Consider the following 25602-nt stretch of genomic DNA (forward strand, 5'->3'; position numbering starts at 1 on the left):
ACTGTCGGTTGCCTTTGACTTTTTCGTTGCTTCAACACCTCTGCAGCGTGCCGAAACCGCTGCTCGAAATGCCCGCGTGTGGTCGTAAAGAGAGCGCGTAATTTCTGGATATCGCCGCTCGCTCGGTGGCTTAGGTGGTACATTTCCGGGCGAAAGCAAAAAGAAAAAAATAAAAGGCTGAAATGTGAGGTGTTCTTAATCGCCTTCATGGTGTTGAAATGAACCGCTTCGAAACTCGAAATCGTTTAAAAGCTGTAGTAGGCGCGTGATCTGATATGTTTCCCTCTCTCTCTCCCTCTCTTTCTTTTTTTTTTTTTTCTAGCGCTCGGAGAATGATTTCCACGCGGGCGGATCCTTGCTTCCATACGGCTGCTGCCAAGTCGATCCGACTCCCATAAACTATCCCGCTCGTACATATGCCGTGTCTGCCGAAGTCGTTATCGCCTTCCGGCCGGCGCAGTGGCGTCTTTACGATCGTCATCACTTATTTTCTGCGCCTTGGATTTTGTCCTCTGCGGCGCTCGGGTGCTAGCACGCGTCAGTCTCGTATAGCCAGTATAACTGACTTCCACACTTTGGCAGTCTGTACCTGATTTTCATGTTCCACGCTCAACCGAATGGTTTACTTAACTTCCGAAAATAGTTTAGTTTGTGACCCGTTCCCGCCCCATGTTCTGTCTGTGGATCAATTGATTTTTTTTTATGTATATAAAGTGGAGAATTTACACGACGGAATCTGAAATATTCGAGAAAATGCCGTTTTTTCGTACGTCTAGGAATAAATTTCATTTCTATTCGACGTTTTTCACGTTCAGTATCATCAACGTTACGTCGTAAAGGATGTAGCAGACCCCGACTTAATTGCTTCTGGGACCTTGCTTTAGAAAAGCAGCATAACTGGCCAGTTTATCTTGTGATATTTGTTCCAAACGCTTGAGCGTTTTCTAAAACGAATAAAAGATAATTAACCTGCTTAACCATTCGCTATCGCGATACGGCCGAACTTTTGGCTAAGAGCTAGCCAAAACTTACTGTAGTGGCCGGGTGCAAATAATTAACGGTCGCAAACACTGGCATTAAAAGCATTCTCTCCAGGTTCGTACATGAAGTAAACAGTGAGCTGAATGTAAGGCCGTTCAAGCATAGGTACGACGAAGTCAATACGTCGCTTCCGTCTCGACCTAGCTTCAAATGTTCGCCGACAAGGCCGTTGGTAGCTTCAAATATTCGCCGACAGCGGCACAGGCTAACTGCTCGCAGCACTACACATCGCTAAACAGGACAGCGTCCGTTTCACCAACACAGGCTGGCCAATACAGAGCCCTGTAACGGCTACTTCACTGGGCTCTACCAAAATACTAACTAGAAAATTTATCGGCCATAGGTGGTTGGCCAGCGAAGCTGTAAAGGCGACGCAGTGGTACGACTGTACTACAACATCACATCACATTTTAGAGAAATTCTTTTCTGGCCGCAGTGTCGTCGCCGTCTCGACACGGTATCTTGCATTCGCCGTCGCGGCCCCGTTTTGCTCCCCGGCCCACCGGATCGACCCGACGGTGACTGTTGCATTCGGTGGCACGGGCAGGCTCTCGTTCTCTCACCGCCGCGTCGGTGACGCGTCGGCGATGGTCACATTCCAGCGGCTGCTCGCGCCGTCGTTCGTCGTACGAACGCGCGATCCCCTGCCAGAGTGTGTTCTCTTCCCCTTTGTGGCTTGCGAACTACGTCACGAACACGTGGCCATGACGCGTTTCGCCGCGAGAGACCCCGACGCTGCACTTGCCTTTGTGCCTTGGCGCCCTTGGCACTCGGTTTCTTTCGCGCATGCGCACCCATTGCTTCGGAGGGTTTCTTTCTCGCTGATACCCAGCCGGTTTGCCCTGGCCATAGACAGTGTCGCTGTAAAAACGCCTATGCGCGCGGATTTCGATGCAAGCTAAGAAACTTGAGGTCGTAAACACTACCTAAATGAAGGTTTGTATTGCGCGGCTCACAGCCCAGTGGTTTCCAGGTCTTGCCACATCCTCAAAATGTTGCCCATTAGTGCACCACCGCGTAATGCGAGTACAAATTTTTGCTCTGCGTTGGCCGGGTCCTGTCGCGCCTGTAGCGAGACCTAAAACACTTAGTGGTTTCCTTGTGTACGCCGCCTTTGTGGAGACTGACGCCCGCCGATTTATCGGCGTCGCGATTCGGCCCGAACGGGGCGTGCTGCGGCGAGCTCGGCCGAATATTTACGAGACAGATCCGCGCACGCGAGAAAGGACCAGCCTCGCGAGTGTCGCGCGTTTCCTCTGCTCGCCTTATGACCGACGAGAGAGGGAACGCGTGGGTAGGCGGTGACGCTTAAGGCTTCCGCGTATATCTTCATTTCTGGCCTATTATATAGGCGCCGCTTCTGGGCCGGAGACATCGGTGATAAAAAAGGGGAAAAAAAAGAGAGCGGGGCGAACAAACCCCTGGAACTACGTGCAGTCATCGTCGGCTGTCTGTGCACTGAGTGCGTGTGGAAGAGTGTATCTGTAGCAGTGACCGCAGCGGGCGAAGGAGAGCGGTTTCCAGCGCCCCCTTTTCTTCGCCCCCCCCCTCGCGTGCCAAGAAAAATGGTCTCGTCATAAATCCGCGCGCCTCTAATGGACCAGCCCGGGGAGTCGGCAATCGCAAATGAGCCCGAACGCGCTCCCGCCCCCCTTCCTTCCCTTCGCTGTCGCCACGCGGAGGATGTGAATACCGCGCCTCTCGGTCGGAAGCCGCCGTGCGGGAGAGAGCTAGGGTAAGAAAAGGACGGGCCCGTAATAAGGTTTCGCTTACACTTGCCGCCCCGTTTCCTCCGTTTTCTCTCTCCTCATCTCGTTTTGATGAGGTGTCTGAACATGACTGCATCAGCTTCATTGCGTTCTCAACTCTCCGTAACTCCAAACCGTGCTCAGAGCTCTCCCTGCTCCACCCCTCCAGCTGTTTCTTTGAAACCACTGACAACCCTGGATACATGCCGAATATTCAGTGAGGTGAAATGCGACCCACCCGCCGCGGTGGCTCAGTGGCTAAGGCGTTGCGCTGCTGAGCCCGAGGTCGCGTGTTAGACTCGCAGCCGTGGCGGCCGCTTTTCTGATGGAGGCGGTAAGCCAAAACGCCCGTGTTTACGAGATTTCGGCGCACGTTGAAGACCCCCAGGTGGTCAAAATTAATCCGGAGCCCTCCACTACGGCGCGCCTCATCGCCTGTGTTGCGTCGGCGCGTTAAACCCTACAACCAATCGAAATGCGACCTGAGCAGTGCTTACGTAACTGTTCAGCCTTCGAATCACCCTGCGTCTCCGCGGACGCGCTCCTCGACTCCTCCAAACTATGGCCAGCCACAAACGATGCAGGTTTACCCGATTAATCGTTGAGGGTAATGGGAAGAGTAATGGTTTGGTTTATTCGGCGCGGTTTGTGTTCGATAGGAAAAACAAAGATAGAAGTAAGGCTAATTGCGTACATGGGCAGCTTGTTAGGTTCTTTGCGCTTGCAATAAAGAAAATAGGAAGGTTATGGCCTGCGCGGTGTGTTTTATACCTCGGGCTTGTATTTCAAGTGATTTTAGTTCTCCGCAAGATTACTTGGAGGAAAAATCGCGAGGTGGTTTAAAGTAATCTGCGGCCCTCCGTTAGGGTGCGTCTCCGAAGCGAGGTGTACTGTGTACCTTCGACGTGTAAAATGCCCGGGAATTTGGGTTCGAATTTTTGAGGGAATATTGGGCTTAAAATTTCACACAAAAATTATGTAGGCGCTAACTACTTAAACGTGCGTATCCTTGCGGCGATAGGACATTCTGCGTGTCGTATAACGCGGCTTGGGGCCGGTATAGGAGAAATGTTAAGAGGACGCAAAGACTGATTAACGTTTTGTTTTAACTAAAATATCCTACGTTACATAGCTTTTGTGGCAATTTTTGTAGGTCTTATTGGTTTACGGGTTTACAAATAAATAGATAAAGCAGTTTTTGTTTCTCTTTGGGGTTTCCGTCTCCTTTTGCTGCTTTATTTTGTGTCGTAGAAGAGCACATCACTAGCCGATACTAGCGAGAGCGGACCATGTTACTGAAGTTGTGAGGTGGTACCGCCTAGGAGAACATGTGCAGAATATACTTGCGCAATGACGTTGTGACGGCTAAAGCTGGCGGTAAGCTTTGTACCGTAGTCGACCGTGTTTAATAGATTCGTTGTACCGGGACCCGACTGCGCATGCGCGCGCGGGCACTGCGATACGGGCCACCCCTCCCCGGAACGAATGCGCGGGGCTCGGCGAGGCGGGTCGCCCGTCACTGGAACTAGGCCCGTCTACCGGAACGGCCGCATGGCCAGTCAGGTCCTCGTACAACGGAGACGGCGCGGTAATATGCTAAGCTAGAGCTCTCCAATAATCTGGCGACCTTCAACCAGGCATATACGTACATACGTGAGACGTTGCTAGTAACGCTTTACTTTTTGGCAGCGGAGCTGTTCTAGGTCGTCCCTTTTCGTAAGTCTGCTGAAGGTCGTGCGTCACGCAGGGTAATGGAGGTTCCCAGGCCCGCCGGTGGCCTCGCAGAAACTGGTTCTCATACCAGCCGATAGAGGGTGCAGCGGTCTGGCTTTCTCCTTCCAGCTAAGGGAGGGAGAAAAACCAGACGGCTTCCCTCAGGCCATCCTATTCTAAGAAAACATTGTGTACGTCTTCCATTCCCCAGAAGACGTGCCGTATCTGAACGGGAACAGAATGATATTTTCAGGCCGAGCGGTCACCGCAGCACAGCCCTTCCGAATATGACGTCATCTACCACTGGCCAATCGCGAAAGGCAGCCATTGCTCGGTCCACGCCCCCGGACATGAGTCGTTTGTTTTGACGAAAAAAAAACTTGTTTGAATGTATTCGCACATGAAATAACCATGTTTTTCGAATTCAGCGTCAAGAAAACTATAAAGTAATGCCACTAACAAATTCTTTTTGAAAAGCTCTTCAGCGGCCCTTTAAGACAGCTTTCTTTATTTAACGGGGTTAGCTTTCTTGCTAGTGCCCCCCCCCCCCCTTCCTCCTCGTGGACATTACGCAGAATTTACATTGGCGAAGGCGTCCCCGCACCGAGCTCCGTCGCCTCCGTCATGTAGTGGTAGCGTGGCGGACGAGCGGCAAACAGAAGCAGCTGCCTTGGTGAACACGACAAGATGTCGAAGGCAAAACTTTACTTTTTTACTTCATGGCGAGAGATGAGCAGTGACGATACAGCAACAGCACCCTTCCGGGCGAGCTCAGGCCATGAATCGAACAGAGCAAACAGCAGGATCCGATGCTGCCAGTTGAAATAATCACGCTTTCGGAGGAACCGCTTGCCGACTTATAACCCGAAGCTCTGACGGTCAAACAGCTTTCGTAGTGCTTTGCACACGGGCCGAACACAGTACAGACCCACACGAACACTCTTTCCCGAGTTCGTGAGAGCCAGCGGTAGCGGCGCACGCTGAGCCTGGGAGAGGGGGACAGGAGATCTCGGCAAGCGGAGTCTGCCCGCAGGTTCAAGTCGCTACATGCCCCCGCTTGTCCCGGATTTTGCAACTTCCGTGGCGTGAATCGCCGCCAACAAGGCGCCTGTGTGGCGGTACACTCCGGCCCGTCGTAGCATCTTCGAGGAAGGCGGACTTTCCCGCAAAGCACAGGAGAACTTCACCACACTACAACTTTGTAGCGCGCGCGAACAGGGTAGCGGCGTGCTGAATCGTAACAGCAGTAGTGATAAAAGTAACTGCTTACTTTAGGGATGTAGTAGCCGATTTCTTTCTGCCCTCAGTAACGAGGACCGTACATGGTTACTTAAGCGAGTAATGAGTTACGGTGTGCAGTTTCTTTTGTTTGTCAACGCGCACATGCCTGCATTTGCAGCTAGCTGCCGCGCAATACGCTGACGGAAAGCAAAAGAGAAAGCTATATAATCCCCGCCTTCAGCCTCGTGAAGATTCTGGCTGTACTTTTACAAACCGAGGCAAAACATTCGGCGGAGATCTGACCTAAAACAAAGTTTGCGTGCGTCCCGCGAAGCAAGCATACCGTAGGCAGTCATGCCGCTTTGCTTGCGCCATAATTTTACCGCGTGCTTCAAATTGCCCAGCCTTAAATCAACAAAAAAGCGTAGAGAGAAAAAAAAAAAGGAGAAAACTGTGAAGCAGGTGCGCAGTGAGCGACGAAGATTCAATGACATACAGAGACAAAAAAGATCGCGCGAAAGACAAAGACGATAAAAAGACGCTGCAGAGCATGAAAGAAGCGCAGACTTGAGTCCCTGTTTCGGAAACTCATTAACTTAGCTTGTCACTTCTTGATAGCGCGTGCTCGCGCCGTCTATTTCCGTAGCCGCGCGCTAGGCCTTCCGCTCGTGTTGTTCCTCGGATTACTTTTTTCTCGCGTTGTTGAATTTTACTTTTTGTTGCTCTTCGACGTTGCTGTTCTGTTTTAATTTTTGCTATTGCTTTTTTTTTGTTCTATTTTGGGGCCTCTTTCCCCGCTCAGCGCGTCCGCAGGATTCTCGTTCCGGAAGCGCCAACGGCCCCGGGTTCGAGCAGACACGGCGTTGCCCGGATCGCGACTCCAAATTATCGCGCGCAATCAAGCATTAATTTCCATTCTAGATTAGCTTCTCTCTCGCTCTCTCCCCAGCCCCGCTCCCAACTTTCACTGCCATCGTCTTGCTGTCATCTCTTCCGTAGCGCTGCTTTTATATTTTCCTATAGTCACCCCGGTAGTTCTTGTTCTCACTGCGGGGTCGGCTCACGAAGGCCGCGCCGCTGGCTGCCGCAGCAAATGAGAACGAAGTGAACTGGAGGACGAAGCCGCTGACCTGACCCGACTTGAGTTGTGGGCTGGCTTTATTCTGGCGATGTAGACAGGAAGACGTTGAGCGTCTGCGGCCCTAAGCAATTCGGTTGTTAACGTTGACACCATCTTAGACACGTATATTCCGACAGCTTTCCAGGGGTTGAGGGTTGCGCTGTAATGAGCGTGCTGTCAGGAGTTCTACTGCTTGCCGCGGTGGCTGTTTTTCTGAGCGAGCCCTGAACGAGAGCATACATTTCGTATTTCGACTGGACTCACTCTTGGAATAGCTTTCCCGAGGTTGCGGCGGGTTATGCGGTGACAGACTACAATGCAAATGTGCTGGGTATCTGTAAAGAGGGCAGGAGGAGCTCACTCCCTCTGACAGCGATCAGCGCTCGCGCCGGTCAGTGGGCGGGCGCAAGCTGTGGTCTTGAGGAGCGCGTTTGCCACCTTGCCCTGTCAGCACGGCTCCGCCATGGATTGTTCGCACAAGGGAAGAGTAAGCAGTTGCTATGGGGCGTAAACGAGCTCTTCCGCGTGAACGTAAGAGCCTATTTACAACCATTTCCCTCGAGGTCGTCTTACCCGAGGTCAGAAGATCAACCCACATACCGCTGTTACGAATCAGAGCACTGCTGTGCTACAAGCTTCGTGCAGCGTTTTTCTGCTTTGTGGCGGAGCCTTCACTACGTGCGCCTTTCGAGTGGGCGCCTTTGTGTTGGTGTCTCAGGCTTGCAGCGACAGCCAACGGATCCCAACACGCCGCAACGTGCATGGGAAATGCCGGCGCAAAGGCGCCTCGCTGTCTGCGTGATTCAGACTTTGGCGTCGGCAAACGCGACGTGTGACTACATGCCCGAAGGACGCGGGCACCGTTGCGGAGACCTGCTCTCTCCCCTCTCTCGGACTCAGCGTGCACCGCAACTACCGACCCCTCACGAACTCTGGAAAGAGTGTTGTGCGTGTCTGTATTATGTCGCGCCGTGTGCAAAAAGGCTTGTTTGACCGTTAGCTCTTTGGTTATAATAAGACCCCCAAGCGCTGAAGTGCATTCTCGTTGGAGCAGTGAATCAATGCTGTCACTCTGCTCGAGTCCTGTACTGTAACCTCGCCCGTCAGGGCATTGTTCTTGTGTTGCTTGGGCTCATCTCTCGCCATGCAGTAAACAAGTCAAGTTTGCCTTCGGCTTCTTGTCGTCATCTCCAAGGCAGCAACATTTGCTGGCCGCTCGCTTCACCACGCTACCACTCCCATGCTGGAGGCGACGGAGCTGGGCTCGGTGACGCCTGCCCGCGTGCAACACCGCTGAGAGAGAGAGAGAGAGAGAGAGAGAGAGAGAGAGAGAGAGAGAGAGAGAGAGAGAGAGAGAGAGAGAGAGAGAGAGAGAGAGAGGGGGGGGGTGATTCAGTATCAGCCCTTCCTTTTACCGCTCTTACGAATACACACCTCTTACCAATTCGGGGAGGCCAGAAGTTGTCGTTTGTTAACGTAATAGTAACACACACACACACATGTAACACTCAATATAACGTATCACACACGTGTGTGTGTGGGTGTGTATGTGTGCGTGCAACGCAACGCACACGTGTGTGCGTGTGTGTTTTTAGCACGAGCAGGGGGGGGGGGGGGGGGGCAAATCTCTTTTTTTTTCTGCCCGGATTATTTCGTACGCATCGATAGCGGCACTGGTGTACGCCCACATTTCCGATGGCGGCGATCGTTGAGCACAGCGGAAGCAGCGCTCCGAGCGCGTCTGCCGTAAACACGCCATCGGAGCTCCCTCCCATTACTTCAGCCCGCCGGGTGGTTTCTGGCCCGGAGGGGCGTGCGCTGCTCGCGCGCCACGCAGTTGACGCTGCCTTCGTCTCGCCTTAGCCACTGCTCAACTGCCGCGCGGATCCGATCGATGCGTGTGTATATCTACACGCCCTGCGACTAATGAGTTCTCGGGGCCGCGGAGGCCGGAGGGAGGAGGGCAGGCCGACGGCGCTGCTCCCGTCGTTCGAATACGACACGGCCTATTGAGGAGACGTCCTTGCAAATTAGTTTCCCCGCGACGCCGCTTCGCTGTGGTCGTTGTTTAAATTGGCGAGGGACAACGTCCGTGGCCTTTGCGGAATACTTCGTAATTGATGGCCGCGCGTTGGAAGTGGACGGCGTCGTGCGCGCTGCACGATTGTTTAGAGCGTATGGCGACACGACAACGCGCGGCGCCGGTGTTTCGTTTTACGAGGAAACGATGCTTGCGTGCATGACGAGGCTTGCGGGGCTTCGCGCGCGCTCGTTAGCAGCCGGATGATACACGGGACGTAATTCCGCTGCATCTGGAGCCTGCGAGACACCGTCGTCGTTCGCAGTCTTGAAGGATCCCAATGTGAAATCTGCTGAAACAGCTGAGCAGGGGTTCTCCTGTATCGGCCCGAACGTCAACGGGCACTCGCCCGAGAACCGCAGCGCCGTCGCCGCGCAAATTAAATGCTTCGCGCGAAGGAATCGGCAGCTAAATGTCAGCGGTGGGAGACTCCCTCCTCCGCTCCTGCAAGAAGAACCCGCCCCTGCGAGACCACTGCTCCCTCTATCGGTGGGTCGGGGAGCCTGCTCCTGCCCCTGCGTGACGCATGACCTACAGCAGATTTACGAAAAGGCTTGACTACAACAGCTGCGCTGTTAAAACTTTGAGTACACCCAAGCACCTCCTATGAGTTGTGAATGCGAAGCACTAATGCCCAATTGAATGCCACCGTGTGCACCTTGCGGTTTTGCGCTGCGACTAATTGTGGCTGCTGCGGCGCTGGGGGAGTTTAGCGGGAGCGCGTGCTTGATGCGGCGTGTCACTACCGTCGAACACCGCACACAAATCCACAGCTTTGTGGCTTTGTGTCACTGCTTTGTGTCACAGCTTTGTGTCACTACCGTCGAACACCGCACACAAAGCCAAAGCCACGCGTGGTTCAGAGAGAGAGAGAGAGAGAGAGAGAGAGAGAGAGAGAGAGAGAGAGAGAGAGAGAGAGAGAGAGAGAGAGAGAGAGAGAGAGAGAGAGAGGGGGGGGGAGGGGAGGGGAGGGGGGGAGAGCTCTGCAGCGCTTGGTCCCTGTCAAAAGTTGACCGGAAAGCGAGAGACGAAAAGGGAGTTTGGGAGCCGGAGGGAGGCTGTCGGCGGCGACGTCAGTCCCGACGGAAGCGGTAGCGGCAGCGGCTGTGAGAACGCGTCTTCGTAACCCCGCGCTGCCTCACTCGTTTAGTTCGACTGCTCCGAAGCTGCTTCCTTCCTGCGCGACCCTTTCGCTTCGCGGAAGCTCATTTCAGGCGCCCCCAGCGTCCGCTCTCGTTTTGGTAGCGTTTCTTTCGTTTTTATTTTTTAAAATATTCTCGTGACTCTTCCTCCGGGTATCTAAGCGGGTTGTGTTTGCCTTCTTCGTTCGTGAGATGGCTGTCACTCACCGTTGTCTGTGCGTAATATTTGCGGCGGGTACGCGCGCGTGTGTGTGCCAGTTCGTGGGGAAGTCGGAGCAGTCGTGCTATTTCCGTCGCGTTCCCCTGCCTGGCGACCGCGAAGAAAATTCAATGATGGCTGCGCTTCAGCCACGCCCTGTTCACAGCTATTTGGCACCTCGTACGTAGATTGGGGCGGCCGCAAAAGTCAAGATGGCAAAATTAGAGCTACATGGACAGGCGCTGCTACGGCGCACAGTAACAGTTTCCAATTTTGCGCGCCGTTTTAAATACTTGGCGCCACATATTATATATATATATATATATATATATATATATATATATATATATATATATATATATATATATATATATATATATATATATATATATATATATGTATGTATGTATGTATGTGTGTATGTATATATATAAGGATTGGCGGTCAAGAATGCCAAGGAAAGCAAGAAGAGGATGCGGTAGGTCATTGAAATAGATAAAGAATTTTGAAAGAAAGAAAGAAAGTGGAGAAAAATTGTCGTGGACACTTGATTCACGGCGGGGGTTAAAAAGAAGGTCCCCTTCACCCTGAGTAGTCCGAGTGGCGCTGGCTACCACCCCCGAGCGCAGGAAACAAAAGTACCTTAACTTAAATACCCCAGAAAGTAAAGGGGAAAATAGCCCCGCCGGTAGCGTAGTGGTCATCGCACCAGACCGGTATTCTGGAGGTCGTGGGTTCGGATCCCACCGGGCGGGCATTTTTCTCCACTTTCTTGCGTTCGTTCCAAATTCTTTATCTGTTTCAGTGACCTACCACATCACATCCTCCCCTTTGCTATGGTGGCTAGTTCTAGTCACCATACCTGTGCTTTCCGAGGTTTTCTTGACTTCCAGCCCTTATTTCTGTCTTATTTCAACGAGCCCCTCATTTCCTATTCTGATTCGCTATATATATATATATATATATATATATATATATATATATATATATATATATATATATATATATATATGTGTGTGTGTGTGTGTGTGTGTGTGTGTGTGTGTGTGTGTGTGTGTGTGTGTGTGTGTGTGTGCGTGCGTGCGTGCGTGCGCGTGTGAACCAGTGAATACCATAAAAGTGCGCCACAATCAGCAGTGTTTTGCGGTCGAAGGTTTGTCCAGGGATGTTGCGGAAAACTTGTGCAACCAACCGTCTCCTATCGGTTCGAGAATAAAACTATAAACAACGAACTATAATGTCTCGCCTTTGTTCTGGGCAATTTATCGCTTACAATAGCACATTTCTCCGCCGATCATAAATTCTGTGTGAAAATGGAAGAACAAAGCAACTGAGGGACCTGGACGATGGTTGAATACTGAATAGCGAGGGCGTTAACCCAAGCGTAGTCGTCATAGAAAGAGAGAAATAAAAGGAAGCAAGTAGTGGAAGTTAAACGACGGCTAGAAGGAAGGAACAGCTTTGAATTCTATTGACTTTAACATAGCAAGACATTCTCCAGGTAAACTAGCAAGAATATTGTCCTGGTGATTTTACTACCGTTTGCATTCACTTATGCACGAATCAGATACAGCTTTATTGGTTATCACAACTCTTTATGGAGTGATTACTCTGGAGTTCTTCTGAAAGTAAGTTGTGGTTATATATATGTCTCCAAAAACATTCTCAAATACACTGGCGTTCTGAATCCCTGCCCTCAGATGTGCGGTGTGAGCTAGAAAGCCAACGTATTTGAGAACAAACTTTGGAGACGAACATCCATAACCACATGGAAGTCATTTAAAAGGCCAACTGCACTCAAAATTTCGACCTCTTGAAAACACTATTTCCTTATAGTCTGCTGAAAAAGAAAGCAAGATGCAAAATAAAACAGCTGAAATACGCGCGTGGACGCCGCAAGCGGCCAGCGAAAATCGGCGATTTTGAAACCGAAATCGAGGAGAGCGCGGCCATTAAAGTGACGTTGCACCCGGCCAGCGAGCGGCCGGACGGTCGGCAGCTAGGGTCGGCAGCTAGGGAGCTAGGCAGCTAGGTCGGCAGCAAATGGGAGAAGCGTGTGCAGCAGAGTTCGACAGGTTCTCCAGCTGCGTGGCTAGCCAGAGAAAGAAGCCCCGGCCGGCCGGCGCGTCACAGGCGCGTCATGGCTGTTTGCGCGATCCGCCGGTAGGTGCAGTGTGGTCTGCGGCGGAGCTTTTTTAAACGCTTCTGACAGATTAACGAGGCGTTTCACGGGGCTACCATTCGTGTCCCAGCTGATTTGGTGGTACTTACTACACATAAAAAATAAATTTGGTCGAGGTGAAATTTGAGTGCAGTTGGCCTTTAACGGCCTAGTTTCATTTGCTTCCTGCGCCCATTTGTCGCGTTTACGCTTGTCGGTGTGTCTTGCATAAACTTGCCACGCCGATCGGCAAAATGAGTAGGAATTTATACATGCACCGCACCTACTCCCTTCAGCCAAAGCAGTATACCTTCCTTTGCATCTGTAATCTGAATCTCACTGGCGAGTAGGCATCAGAATCAGATTTTCGCGTTGACAGCGGTGACATCTCGAAGAAGCTTCGAGACGTGTCTTCGGCAATGAGACAACTTAAATTTACTCGTTTCGTGCAAAGTAATAATTTCATTCGCTCGAATATTCATTGGCAAAGGCCCGATGCGCACGCCTTGCTGCGGCTTCCTGTTTTTCCGCCTTGCACTGGCTGCGTGCGCCGTTCTACAACGCCTGCAAGCGGTGGCGGGAGTCTCGGCACCCGTCGAGACGGCGCAGGGCAGGTGGCATGCCGCGCGTCGACTTGTCGGCACCGTTGCGAAGGCAGCTCCTTCTATGCGCTCTCTCTTCCTCCCTCTTTCTGCCTTCTCTCGTTCAGTGTTCTTCTGTCGCTCACTCTGTTGATGAATAGTCGCTGCTCTGCAAAGTAACGCAAAAATTTTTCGGACATGCGCATTAATTTCATCCGTTTGCTTCTCGTTTCATCTATGTACCTCCCCGTCATCGCCTTTGGAGCGAAACAAAATTACTGTGAGGCCGTTCCTATGTTCTAGGTGCCCTGCCTTTAGCCCCTCGGTGCTGGCGTTTTCTTTTTTGCAGAGGCGTCCCTGTGCGTGGTGTCGCTCGACGAGGCCTACGGGGGCGAGCGCTGCGCCCCCGCCGAGCTGACCCTTCCGATGCACGACGAGGGCGTCGTGCTGAGGGCCTCGGTGCTTCCGGCCACCGAAAGGACGCTGCGCTTTCTCTGGCACCTGCGCCCGTACCAGCGGACCCAGTACATTTCAAGGGACTCCACCGTCGTGCTTCGCTTCCAACAGCCCGGAACGTAAGTCAACTGTGTCCTGCGGCGGCTTTCAACCCTAACGCGCCAACTATCTGTTCGCGGCTCTGTCCTCTCTCGACGTGTACGCGGGGAGAGTGATACACTTGCTTTGTGGCACTGTTGCGCCTGTGGTTGTCGAAGGTGTAACCAAAATTTACGCGATAAAGAAAAAAATCAAAGGTAGTAATGCTTTGATGCACGGTGGCGAATAAAGACAGACTAACGAACAAACGAACTCGTGGTGTGAACTAGCGAGAGCGATAAGCGAGGCGCTGAATAAAGTAATAGATGGTTTTAGCACAGCGGCTAGCGTACGCTACGCTAGCGGAGGCGGGTACCGGGACCGGACGGGCATGTGCTCATTTGCTCCGGTAAGGGGTAGCCCGCCTCGCCGTACTCTCGCGCGCATGCGCAGTCGGGACCCGGTACCTGCCGCGGCGAGCGTTGCGTACGCTAGCCGCTACGCTAAGTTCTAATGTATGCACCGCGTGTCGCATTTCCCGCTACGGGAGCCGATCGCATGCGTTCCGCACGCCAGCGGGACGGATCGCGCTCCTCCACTGCACACTTCGCGGAGGCCCATATAGTGCCGCTGTACGATTGCTGTTTGAAAGCAGTGTTACGTGGATTCGCGCTCCAATTCTGGCGTTCATTTTTCGTTTACTTGTCCAATGTCAACTTCTCGCGCGCTTACATGCGTGAAGCTCAAATTTTGACGCGATCTTCACTAACAGCATGTGTTGCGCAAATATGTGCGGGATTGAGGGGACGCGTATAGTAGGGCCAAGCTCGAAGACGTCCCGGGTCTCTTGCTGCTCCCTGCGCAGCTACACGGTCGGGGTGACCTGTCAGAACCTGGTGAGCTCTGTGGCGTCCGGAGTGCTGACGCTTCGCATGGTTCAGCGGGTGGTCAACGTGACCGCCATTGTCAACGTGGGGCCGGTGCTCGTGGCTCGGCCGTCTCAGCTGCGGGTCGTCTACTCGCAAGGCAGCAACCTCACCTTTCTGTGGCATTTCGGGGACGGAAGCTACCCGGCCACGGTCACCGATGGGCCCCACGTGTGGCACACATACCACAGGTGCGGATGCCGTGTCTTATTTCCGAGGCACATGGAGGATTGTTCTCGCGGTTATCGTTCTGCGCAACAGTCATGGCGCGCATACAATTTCCCGATGGGCCCTCGAGGCGATTTCAGCGGTTGGTAGTACAGTAGACTCTCGATAAACGGAACTTACAGGGACCGGAAAAATTAGTTCCGTTTAACAGGAGTTCCGTTTACTGAGAGAGATGTTCTAAGGTGCAAATTTATGTGCGTACACACTTCTAAGGGCATTTCATGGAACTCTAACCACTAGAAAGTGACTTTAGCTGATAGTTTTCAGTAAGCAAGAAAACTACAAGAAGCGGAGGCACAACATTCACAAAGTTGATTTGGCAACAATGAGTCGCTGTGCACTACAAAATTCGTCAATTATTTTTGTTTGAGTCCTTGCAACTGCATCTTCACGGAGGCTAGAGGCCTCAACTTCGGGAGTGCTTACGAGCCACCGAATTTAGAAGACGGCGACGTGTCAATGAAGGACGAATAGCACAACGATGGCACGAACGAGGCGACAGGAGGTGAGCCCTGTAGCCTCGTCGTCTAGAATAGAGACCAAATGACTGGAACAAGAACTGCGACGTTGCATTCGTTGCGCTAACACGGCTAACCACTTACGAGACGAGGCTTACGAGGCCAACACGGCTAAAAAAAGCATGGAGGGAAAAAAAAAAAAACAAGAACGAAACAGCCGGAACCGTAAAAAGCTGATTCTCATGCCAGTGGATTTCACAAGAAGTTCCATTTCCGGTTCCGTTTACACGGTGATGCGGAAATTTTAGTTCCGATTACCGAGAGTTTTTTTTACGTTATCTGAATACAAAACCAACCAAATTCCAAGCAACTGTTCCGTTTAAGCGGCAATTCCGTTTAAGCGATTTCCGTTTATCGAGATTCTACTGTACTGTCGTTTAGTATGACACAGAGGCCTATCAAATTCTGTTACGATGTCAACGCCTCGTTTTCTGGTGACCCCGTTAACGTTGATACGATGGGCTTGGGAAAAAAAAAATCAATTTTCAGCAAAAGTCGGTACATGATCCGTGTTTTTTTTTTTTTTTCGCGACCTTTTTGAAGGCATTCGTGCAATTCTTTTTCGATTTTTTTTCTTCAAAATTCACTTTCCGCAGTGCTGGGGAGTTCCTTGTCAACGTCACCGTCTTCAATGCGGTAAGCAGCGCCCATTTCGGAACTAACGTGTTTGCGACGGAGTATCCCTGCAACAAGCCCGAAGTGAGCATCAACCGATACACGGAGGTAAGACTTCTTTTCTCAATTCTTTTTGCATGTTCCGCTCCTCCCCGGAATAACAGAAAATAAACTGGGGAACTACATCCGCTCCAGCAAAGCTATGGCTGGTTTACGGCCAATTGAAAATAAACAAACATCGGTAATAAGCCAAACATACTTTTTGCTGAAAAGGCCTAATTGTCTTTTTTCTGCAATGGCGGTACGTTAACTTGAGGGCCCGTTTATTTTCCCGTGTTGTGCCTTTAAAGTGGGGACCCTGCAACACTTTCAAATTTTTTTGAAATCTTACATGCTTGCAGAACGTACTTAGAGTACTTAGATTGTGGGGTACTTAGATTGGGGGGTCGCAAAGTACCTCAGCCAAAAATTACTGCTCTATGCCCATCAGATAACTTGTAAACTCGCTCAAAAGATTTTTTTCTCTTTCCCGGTGTTGACGTTCTTCGACGGCTAAAATTAAGGCACTTAGGCCTTGTAGCGGCTGTTAACCGGTTTTCCTTCAGTCGCAGCAATGAACGCTTTTCGATAGAAACTTAAAAAAAAGAAAGCCACAAAAACAAAGCAGAAATGGAAGGCGTATCTGGTGCGACGAGCAAATCACGCAGTGCCGCTTCGTGCTGGCGATAACTCTATTGCTTTCGCGGTGGTTCCACGCGCGAAGTAAAGAGTGAAAGCGCTTATCGAAAGTGTTGGGGGGTCCCTTTAAACGGATGCCACTTTCATGCCCCGCCTTTGGAGTGTGTCGATGCAAAAAATACCGACCGTCCCGAGTGTTCCCAGCATCTAGCAATAGTGCAACTCGCCGCTCGTTGGTATTTTTCGTTTTGATGGAAAGCTCCAACTGGACGAAGAGGTGTACGTCGAGGCAGCGGTGTCGACATCGTGCCCTGTTTCGACGAAAGTCAAGTACACGTGGAGCATTCTAGACCATACTGGCAAGCACGCCGTGCTGGAACACGGTGGGGACCTGTCTCGCAAGAACCTGGTCCTGCCTCCGGGAACGCTGGACGTCGGCGTGCATCGGCTCGTGCTCAAGGTAAGGAGCTCGCTGCGCCTGGGTGGCATTCGAAGAATGGGCGTGGTCAGCGCTACGGTTTTTCAGGGAGAGAGGGTCGAAGAACATAGAGGGGAGTGTAAGGTAATGAGAAAGAAGAGAACATGAGTGGCGCGATAAGGAACGTAGTGGTATTGTATTGGAGGTGAGTGTAGGGGGATGAGGAGGATCAGAAGGGAGTGAAAAGTAGGACGAGAGTGATGGTAGAATTGAGTCACGGGTGGTATAGTAATGCGGTGATGGATGGATGAATTTAATGGCTCCGGATTAATTTTGACCACATCGAGATTTTTGAAGGGGCCTAAACACTGTTACAAAGGTTCAATTTTACGTACGCAATCGCTGGAGTACTATCCAAGAAACGTCCTGCCGCAATAATGGTTTTGAAACGTTGAGTATTAGCCGAGTTATCGTTCATGAAAAAGGGCAAGCAATCAGGCCTGGAGCTTTTACCCTCTTATCGCACCTCCAAAGCACTGTGGAAGTTGTGACGTTACCGACCAGGCGCAAGACCACCTAGAGAAACCATCTAGAGACAGACCACCTAGGTTTGAGATGCGCGCAGCCATTGGCTTCGCTCGGTGGTACGTCACGCTTTTTTAGCAGCCATCGCGGAGGCTCCTCCAACTGCCGAGCGGGACCGGTCGGCGGTCTGCCCGCTCGAACTGTCCGGCGGCCGTGCTCCTCGCGTCGGCCGTGCTCCCGTGGGCACGTCAATTTTAGAGTAAAGGAAACGGGCGTTTGAAGGCCAGATGGGGGGCCCAAACACAACGTGCTCCCTCAGGACAGTAATCGAAGACTGCCACCGACGACTAGCGGCCTGCTAGCGTTTCTGCATGCGGCCCCGTCGCGGCAAATAGGTTCCTCCGAAGCCCAGTTGCTCAGAAAAGGCGTAGCGTCGCCGCAGTTGTACAGTCACCGCTTACGATGCCGCGCCGACGACTATCACCAGCGCAATCATTCACCGCCTTGTTACCTACCCCCTTTCACGCATTTATGAACTGATTTTCAGCAATATAGTCCCGCTCTGGCGGGCGGTGACAAGTTTTAGCTGCTGCGTTGTACTGGTGCCCCAAAAAGTAAATGGAGCACGGATTGGAGATTTTGAGGGGGTTTCTCAGCCATTTGCCTAGCCAGCAAGATTTTTCAAGAAAGTCATTCTAAAATAAAGTCGTGCAGCACATGTTCTATTTATGCTTGCAGCCGCATAAAAACGAAATTATACTAATTTCACGAAGCTGTGCTCCGTTTACTTTCTGGGGTACCTGTACGCCGTATCGTGCGTACACCGCAGAGTGGGCTCCTTGTCGACCGTGCAGGCAGATGCTTGCCGCGGTCGCGCGTGTAGCCGCGCGCTTCCGTCTGCAGAGACTCTCCGTGTTTTTCAGAGTTATTCATAGCTTGTAAACGACGCGCTATATCTACTCAGCTAAGCTCGTGTGACGGATGGCGACGATCGACATTCGTCCCTACCAAGATGCGCCGTGCCGCCGGTGCCGGAACGCCGCTCGCCGGAATTCCACCCGCGTTTCCCCCAGAGCCGGGAACGCTAATTGGCTACACTGTTTCAAGTGGCCCGCAAATAGCGGCGCCGTACTGTTCAGTGGTTCGTGCGGCATAGAGGCTGTTTCAGAGCATTCTGCCGCACGTCAGAGCCCGGCAGTATGGCGGCGAGGAAGCGGCATACAGTCAAACCCGTTTATAGCGAACTTCAATATGCACCGCGATTGGTTCGATATATCCAATAGTTCGATATAGCCGAACCCGCCTATAACGAGCTTATTGTTACGAGTTCGCAATCCGCTGGAGCCCCCCGCCGCCTACCCAACTCCGCCATCCGCGTAGGCAGAAACGAACACAGTACAGTAGCCATCACCATACCAAAATAATCCATTTATTGCAAGTATCAAAGCTACTTTCCGCCTTAACTGCCCACGTTGCAAAAAAAAAAAAACGGTGATTTTTGTTTTCACTTTCGTTTTGGCGGCTTCAACTAGCGTAGCATTCTCTACACGAAACATTGTTTGCACCAGTTCGAGTCCGCGTCCTCAAAAATCTAAGAAGCATTGGCGGAGCACGTCGACTGCCGAAAGCGCTTCATTATAAGCGTCGGACGGATTTCACTCGCGACATCATCGGGAACGTTGGCGAGCTCTTCCCACCGTTCACCGATGCTGCTGTCTTGGTCCGGACTCGCTGACCGGGCGGGTTCCGTCGCGAGTCCCGCGCATCGGAAACAGTTACGGAAAGTATTAGGCGTCACGTCGCTCCATGCGAGGCGCAATGTCTCAGTCGCCGCTCTTGCTCCGTGGTCGCGGCCAATCCACATCTCAATCGCCGCTCCGAGATCATGCATTTCGGCGGCCACTCTAGGCGCCCAGAGTTCGATATATCGGATGTGAACTTCGTTATAAGGAATATGTTTCCCATGTATTTCCGTAACTGAATTATTTTTGTTCAATATATAGCATAATTCGCTCTATCCGGGTTCGTTATAGCCGGGTTTGACTGTATATATGTGAACAGGGGAAAAAATGAAAGGATCTTCTTTGCGTGTTTGTGTGGCCCCTGCTTTACGCAGAGGTGTAATATTTGGTATACGTTGTCACATACTCTAGCGACTGCGCGATTTAATGGCGACCTTCCGAAGCCTTTGTAGGGCCCCCGAAACCTTGAACACATTGGCGTTTCCACTTTTCGTTACTTCGATGGAGCTGGGTAGCGAGCGCATATTGTAGCGGTTTTAAAGCGGCTTGAAATTTTTCACGGCTATTGAAATGATTTGTGTAAAAAAGTTATCAGCGCAGAGCCTTTGGAATCTCCCAATGACCGTAATTGTGGCGTATAGCGTTACCGCACGGCCTTACTTCCTGCGGTTAATAAAAACAACGCTATTTGCTCCACTCTACATTCCAAACCGTTGCTGACTTCCATCTCTCATCAAACGTCATTTTATACTGACAATGGAAGTCCATACGGCTATGAGGCTCGCTGTAGTTGAGGGGGCTCCGGAATATTTTCGGCCACCTAAGTATCTCTGACTAAGGTCCCTAAATTTTGACGGGTGCCGAAATCCCGACACACGGGCGTTTTCGCTTTTCGCCTCCATCGGCAAAGCAGCCACTGCGGCGGGGTTCGAGCCCTCGTCTATAGGCTCAGCAGTACGACGCCATAGCCACTGATCCACCGCGACCGGTGGCGATTTAATGGTTCTTCCTCTTAACTGCATCGGCCCCGAATGCATAATCCATTTTTCCCCGAGAGCGTTATCTGCCCGATTGAATGTGCTTAGCTGATCATTTTACGTCGCCGGTGACATTTAGCTTGAATTTGTAGTTTCATCGTTTCCAAGCGTTACTGTTGTCGAATACGAGACAGCTGCGTCGTTGAGAATCGTAATCGCCGAACGTCAATGCTGTAACATTCCAAACCAAATAGATTTTTTGTCTCGATACGGCGTCAATCGAAGAAGAAGTCAGTCGAAGCGTGTCTCCTGTTTCTCTTTCCTGTCCTTCCTCGCTGCTTGCCTTCCCGCGTACCTCAAGATTAGGCAGCGTCTCCCGGAAAGCGGCGGTTCGTAGAAACTATAATAAACGATTTGCACGGTCACCTAGTGGCACGTGCGCGGTGCGCGCCACACCGCGTATAAACGGCCATACTGTAGGCGTCCCTACTGTTTGAAAGCGTATGGCGCGCCAGGCAATTTTATACAGGTGGCTTCGCTCGGGGCAACGGGAGTTCCAGGTGCTGGCTGTTGCATTTGAGTGACTGCGCGTGTCGTTGCCGTTTGTCGGCGCACGGACGAGGTGCTCACACATTCTTAAGGATCCGCCAATGGATCTTCAATAACCACCATCATCAAAGTTTGTTCTACCATGCCTTTCGCCCTGAAGATCTCATCGTAGGGTTTCCTGGAACAGCATTTCGTATTAAACTAAGAAACGTTACGTATTCACGGCTGAGTTGGCAATACAACTCAAGCTCCGTGTCGATTCGATTTTGTGTACTCTCACGCGGATTTAGCACCGGAGAAATGTTATTAAAGTTACTTTTTACTTTGTATTCGCCTTCCTGTCTAACTCCTGCTATATCACGGCCGTCAATGTGTTCTGCTAACGAGCCAACGCTGTCATGTAACCTTTTCAGGCTCGCAGTGAACTTCACCATATGCTCTTTCATGAAGCTGGCTTTCCCTCACTGTGCTTTTGCCTGCAGTGAAGCATCCTTTACAGAGCTTCGAAGCATACGGTGATGACGCTGAATTGCGGTAGGTTGCCATGCAGAGCTGTCGTTGTAAAAAATGGGACACAATGGACCAGCTCGCGCTTATGCGGGATATGCACCCATTATCCGCATCATTGGCAAATAAAAGGCCCTTTGAATAGAAAGAGGTGCAAAGCATCATTTCTAATCGACTCGTCTTGAAATTCGGAGCAGGCGTCAGGGAGGGAGATGTTGAGAAGGAAAGATGAGGGGGGGGGGGGGGGGGGTGCTAACGACCAAAGAAAAGAGACCCCACGCCCCTCGTGGCACGCTTCGAGACTTGCCGAAAGGAAAATCGAAATGCCGTGCGGCCCGACCGCGTGGTACTCGTCGTCGTCATCGTCGTTGTCGCCCTCTGGCGGTGTGGCCGAGAGCCATACACGCGCTATCGCGCGCTGCAGCTCGCGTGATTAATTGTGTTTGTTATTAATTCAGCCGTTTCATTCGCTCCTCCTTTTTTCCCCTCGAGGGGAAGGAAATGGCGCATCTCTTCATCATTAATCACGCTCATGCCGCCCCCTCCGCGTTACATATTTTTCCCCTCCCGGTTTCTTTCTCCGGCGAGGCTCGCCATTTTTTCTTGGCTTCTCTCCTCGCTTTCTGCTTTCGCGTATTTTTACTACAGCCCGCATCGTTGCCTCACTCTTATGCTCAGTACGGCTGTGGCCCTTCTTTCTTTGGACTCGCAAATGTGCTTTTTTTTTTGTACCTCCTTCTATCTTCTTCCGGAGAGTCTGTCTCCTTTCATATTACACAGTTCTCTCGCCTCTCTGTCCTCGCGTTTTGATCTGGTTATTGCCTCAGTTCTGCGTTTGTTCGCTGTTTATCCCCGCAGGCACGCGTTTTTCTGCCTCTTTTAGCCCCAGCCGCTCTGCGCTGTTCTCTTCATTCCCTCCGTGTAATATGCCCTGTTCCGCAGGTTGATTCGCCCGTCCCGTTCTCACCCTAAGCCTTTCCTCGCTGTCTTCCTGGTGCCCCCCCTCCGTCTTCATTGGGATGAGGCGCTCGCTTATCGCCAGAACACGCTTTATGAGGCGTGTATGCGGGGCGCATATTTAATGCACCTTGTTCGCGCGGGCCGCATACGTTTTCTGACGTCGCGAACCGGATGATAGGCGCTGCTGCACTGTTGCGCCTAATACCCTTTTTTTTTTTCGTGCACCTCGGCTCCCTTTCGCGGTGTTTCCTTCGTTATTCCTGCCTCTTTTACGGCTTGACGCTGCTTTTATTTGTTCTCGTCGCAGCCACTGCTTTTCTCCGCTGATCGCGCTGCGATCGGCTGCCCCCGAACAGCCCGTTAATTAATAGTACCGCTAGATCGCCGTTGCTTGTGTGCACGCTTCGGAACCTGTGTACCCCGAGTTATCCCCGAACCCCGTGTCTATCCGGCACGCATGCCGACGAAATGGTGCGGTGTCACGGGTACGGACATTTGTCACGCGCTGTACGGACACTACAGGCGCCGGCCACTGCGCACATCAGGTCCTCCTCGTCGTCGGGTGTTACGTTCGCGGGGTAGTTTGTCTTCGCGAGGTACGTTGTTTATCGGGACGTGCCTAGCCCGTGCTTCCTTGTGTACTTTGGTGTTTCTTTGCGGCTCTTATCGGAAAGGACCATTGAGAGCTTCTGACGATGCAGTAGGCATAATGGTTGCCGGTAGGGGAATCTGAGCGGTAGCGTTGCCATAGGTACTAAAATCCCCAGAATCGTTCCCGAGTCGCGCATGTTGCGGGAACAGCGAAAATCCTCGCTATAAGCGGCACCGAACTATATCTAAAACATGCATAACTAAGCCAAATGCACATACTATAACCTACCTTGCTAAAGAACGCTACCTAAAAACCCAGACACGGCGCTTATTATTCCAACTCCTCCGCACATTCCTGCTGCCTCAAAGGTTTTCGAAGTCGCGGACAGGTCAACTTTATTTTTATTTAATGTATTTTTTTTTAGATAGAGCGCGTTTGCCGTTTGTTCGTCTTTGGAAGAACGGATTCCAAAGCGGCAGAAGCTCGCAAGCCACATTGTCTTGCTTGGGCCACATAACGCGAAAATTTTTACCTTTATGTCACTCGAGTCGGCCAGAAATGTTACTGGTGAGCCTGCTCACTGCTGCGTTACTGATACTGGGAAATGGGGGGGGGGGGGGGATTTGTATAGGGAAGAGGAGTGTAGCGGGGGAAAGGGGAAATGAGAGTGCGACAAAGAGCGCGAGGGGAATACAGGTAGGAAAGGAGGGAGCGCAGGTTGAGTGGGCGGGAGAACGTGGAAGTGGAGGGCGAAGATGGGGAATATGAGGGGAGTAGAAGGGAGGATGGAGTGAAAGAATAGGCTATGGTAAGGGTAATTAAATGAGGAAGAGGATGCGGAAAGAATGGTGCAGCGGGAGGGGGAAGGGTAGAAAGGAGAGTGGGAAGCGAGAGTGAAAGAAGAGCAGCGGGGGGGATCGCGGCGGGGAAGGAGTAGAAGGGAATTGGGAATTGTGGAAGTATGGGACAAGGTGAAGATACGAATGGGAGTCGAGGAGTGTGAGGTAAGAGAATGGGTGATAGGAATGGGAGGTGTAAGAGCTCAGATATGAAATTATGGAATGAGGAGAGATACGGGAGGGGAATAGGAGGCAGGAAGGGGGAAGAGGATTACTGCACGGCAGGGGAATTAAGGGAGAATGGCATGAGGGGAGGAAACACGCAGGAAAAAGGATCGGAGGCGAGGGGAAAGAGAGTGGTGAGAGACTGTTGGCGGGAGAGAGAGAGGGCGGAACGAGAGAAATGCGGCGAGAGGCAAAGGGGAGGGTAAAGATGATGAGGGAGAGGGGAAGAGTGGCGTGATGGGGAGTGGGGAAGGGGAAATGAAGGATAGGAGGACTAGAAAGGTTGAATTGAGCAAGTGGGGGTAGATGGAGAAGGAGAGAGATGCTGGTGGTAGGGAGGGAGGGCGATGGAACAGGAACGTTACGCGGCTTTAAGCAGCATAACACAGTCTTTCTGCGTCATTTGCAGCGAAGCAAACAGATAAGAGGGTAATTTTAAACACGTTGGCCTTTTTTGTGAAAATGTTGGTCTGTGTGGCTGCCTGTCGCCGGAATCAACCGCTGGCCGCCCGGTTACAGCCGAGGTAGGACGCACTGCGTGAGCTCGTGCAACGTGCCGCCACCCTCCTTCTCCTTTTTCCAGATCTTTCGAACCCCATTACTTCGCCCAGCTTTTTGCATTTTCATTAGCACTCGTGAAGACACTCGTACTCTTTTTATCTATATCTGACCTTAAGTTTTCAAGTTAGCATAACTTAGAAAACTTCCGGGTGGGGTGGTCCTATCTGGTTCTAATTTTGACTTGCAATATGGCCGTTCTAATCTAACTGCAATACGTTAACTGTGACTATAAACACAACCACACCTTACTAATCAGAATCAGACCGTAAATAATGACGTTACCGGGGGAGTCTGTAACAGCGCGGTGCGTCCGGTGACATATGCCCCCTCCCCCCCCCCCTTCCTTTTTTTTTTTTTGCTATACTCTCAAATTATGTGCTCCGATGTATCACCAGGCCGCTCTCCCAAACTTCTGTATGACCGGTATCGTTGGACAACAATGTCTTTATACCACGTGCTTGTGCATTGAGCAGGGTTGAAGTGCGGCGCCATTTGCGCCACCCTGCGCCAGTGCGCTTTTCCTGGGGCATCCTGCTCCAAATCACAATATTGCGCCGAAACTGCTCCCAAGCGGTGCTGCAAAATGTCAGGCAACTGTGAGATCATGATCAATGGCAGTCGCATTGCGCATGGGAGAGTCACATGACTTGCACATGACGTCACCGCCGCCCTTTCTGGTGCACTGCCCTCTCAGCCTTGCCAGCGCTACTCCAGATAAGGGCAGCAGCCTTTCACCGTGAACGCATTGCACCAGCATGGCTGCGACAGTGACGTCAGTGCAAGCAGTCTATAGAGGCTCATTCGTTGCGCTGTCATTCACGACGTGGCGCGCTCCGGTAGGCTCCTGTTACATTGGCGAAGACGTCCCCGTACCGAGCTTCGTCGCCTCCGTCGTGTAGTGGTAGCGTGATGGACGAGCGGCGAGCAGGAGAGCTGCCTCGGTGTTGACGACAAAGTGCCGCAAGCAAAACTTAACGGGTTTACTGCACGGCGAGAGATCAACAGCGACAATTAGCACCCTGCTGGTGTGCTCACATGACGTCGGAGAGACGCCTCGCTCTCATGCTGACGACGTTTCTGGAAGGCGCTCGAGGGGATCGTGTATTTATAGCACAAAGCGCCAATGGTCTTTTGCACACGCTACTAAAAAAGTACAAACACAAAACACAAGTCCAATGATGCACACCGCAGCGCCGAAGCAT

General features: G+C 51.6%; 1 protein-coding gene across 3 annotated transcripts in view; it reads left to right on the forward strand.

Annotated features, from left to right (window-relative positions):
* LOC144169442 (polycystin-1-like protein 1) overlaps positions 1 to 25602 on the forward strand; it is a 433694-nt gene that overhangs the window by 335281 nt on the left and 72811 nt on the right. For all 3 annotated transcript variants that reach the window (XM_077698599.1, XM_077698600.1, XM_077698601.1), the window contains 4 exons: positions 13356 to 13581; positions 14406 to 14657; positions 15809 to 15935; positions 16765 to 16965. In XM_077698599.1, coding sequence (XP_077554725.1) covers positions 13356 to 13581; positions 14406 to 14657; positions 15809 to 15935; positions 16765 to 16965 — 806 coding nt within the window. The remainder of the gene's footprint in view (positions 1 to 13355; positions 13582 to 14405; positions 14658 to 15808; positions 15936 to 16764; positions 16966 to 25602) is intronic.

The sequence above is a fragment of the Haemaphysalis longicornis genome, unplaced genomic scaffold (assembly GCF_048455015.1).
Source record: "Haemaphysalis longicornis isolate Haplotype H1 unplaced genomic scaffold, Haemaphysalis longicornis Haplotype H1 scaffold_2, whole genome shotgun sequence".
Taxonomy (NCBI): Eukaryota; Metazoa; Arthropoda; class Arachnida; order Ixodida; family Ixodidae; genus Haemaphysalis; species Haemaphysalis longicornis.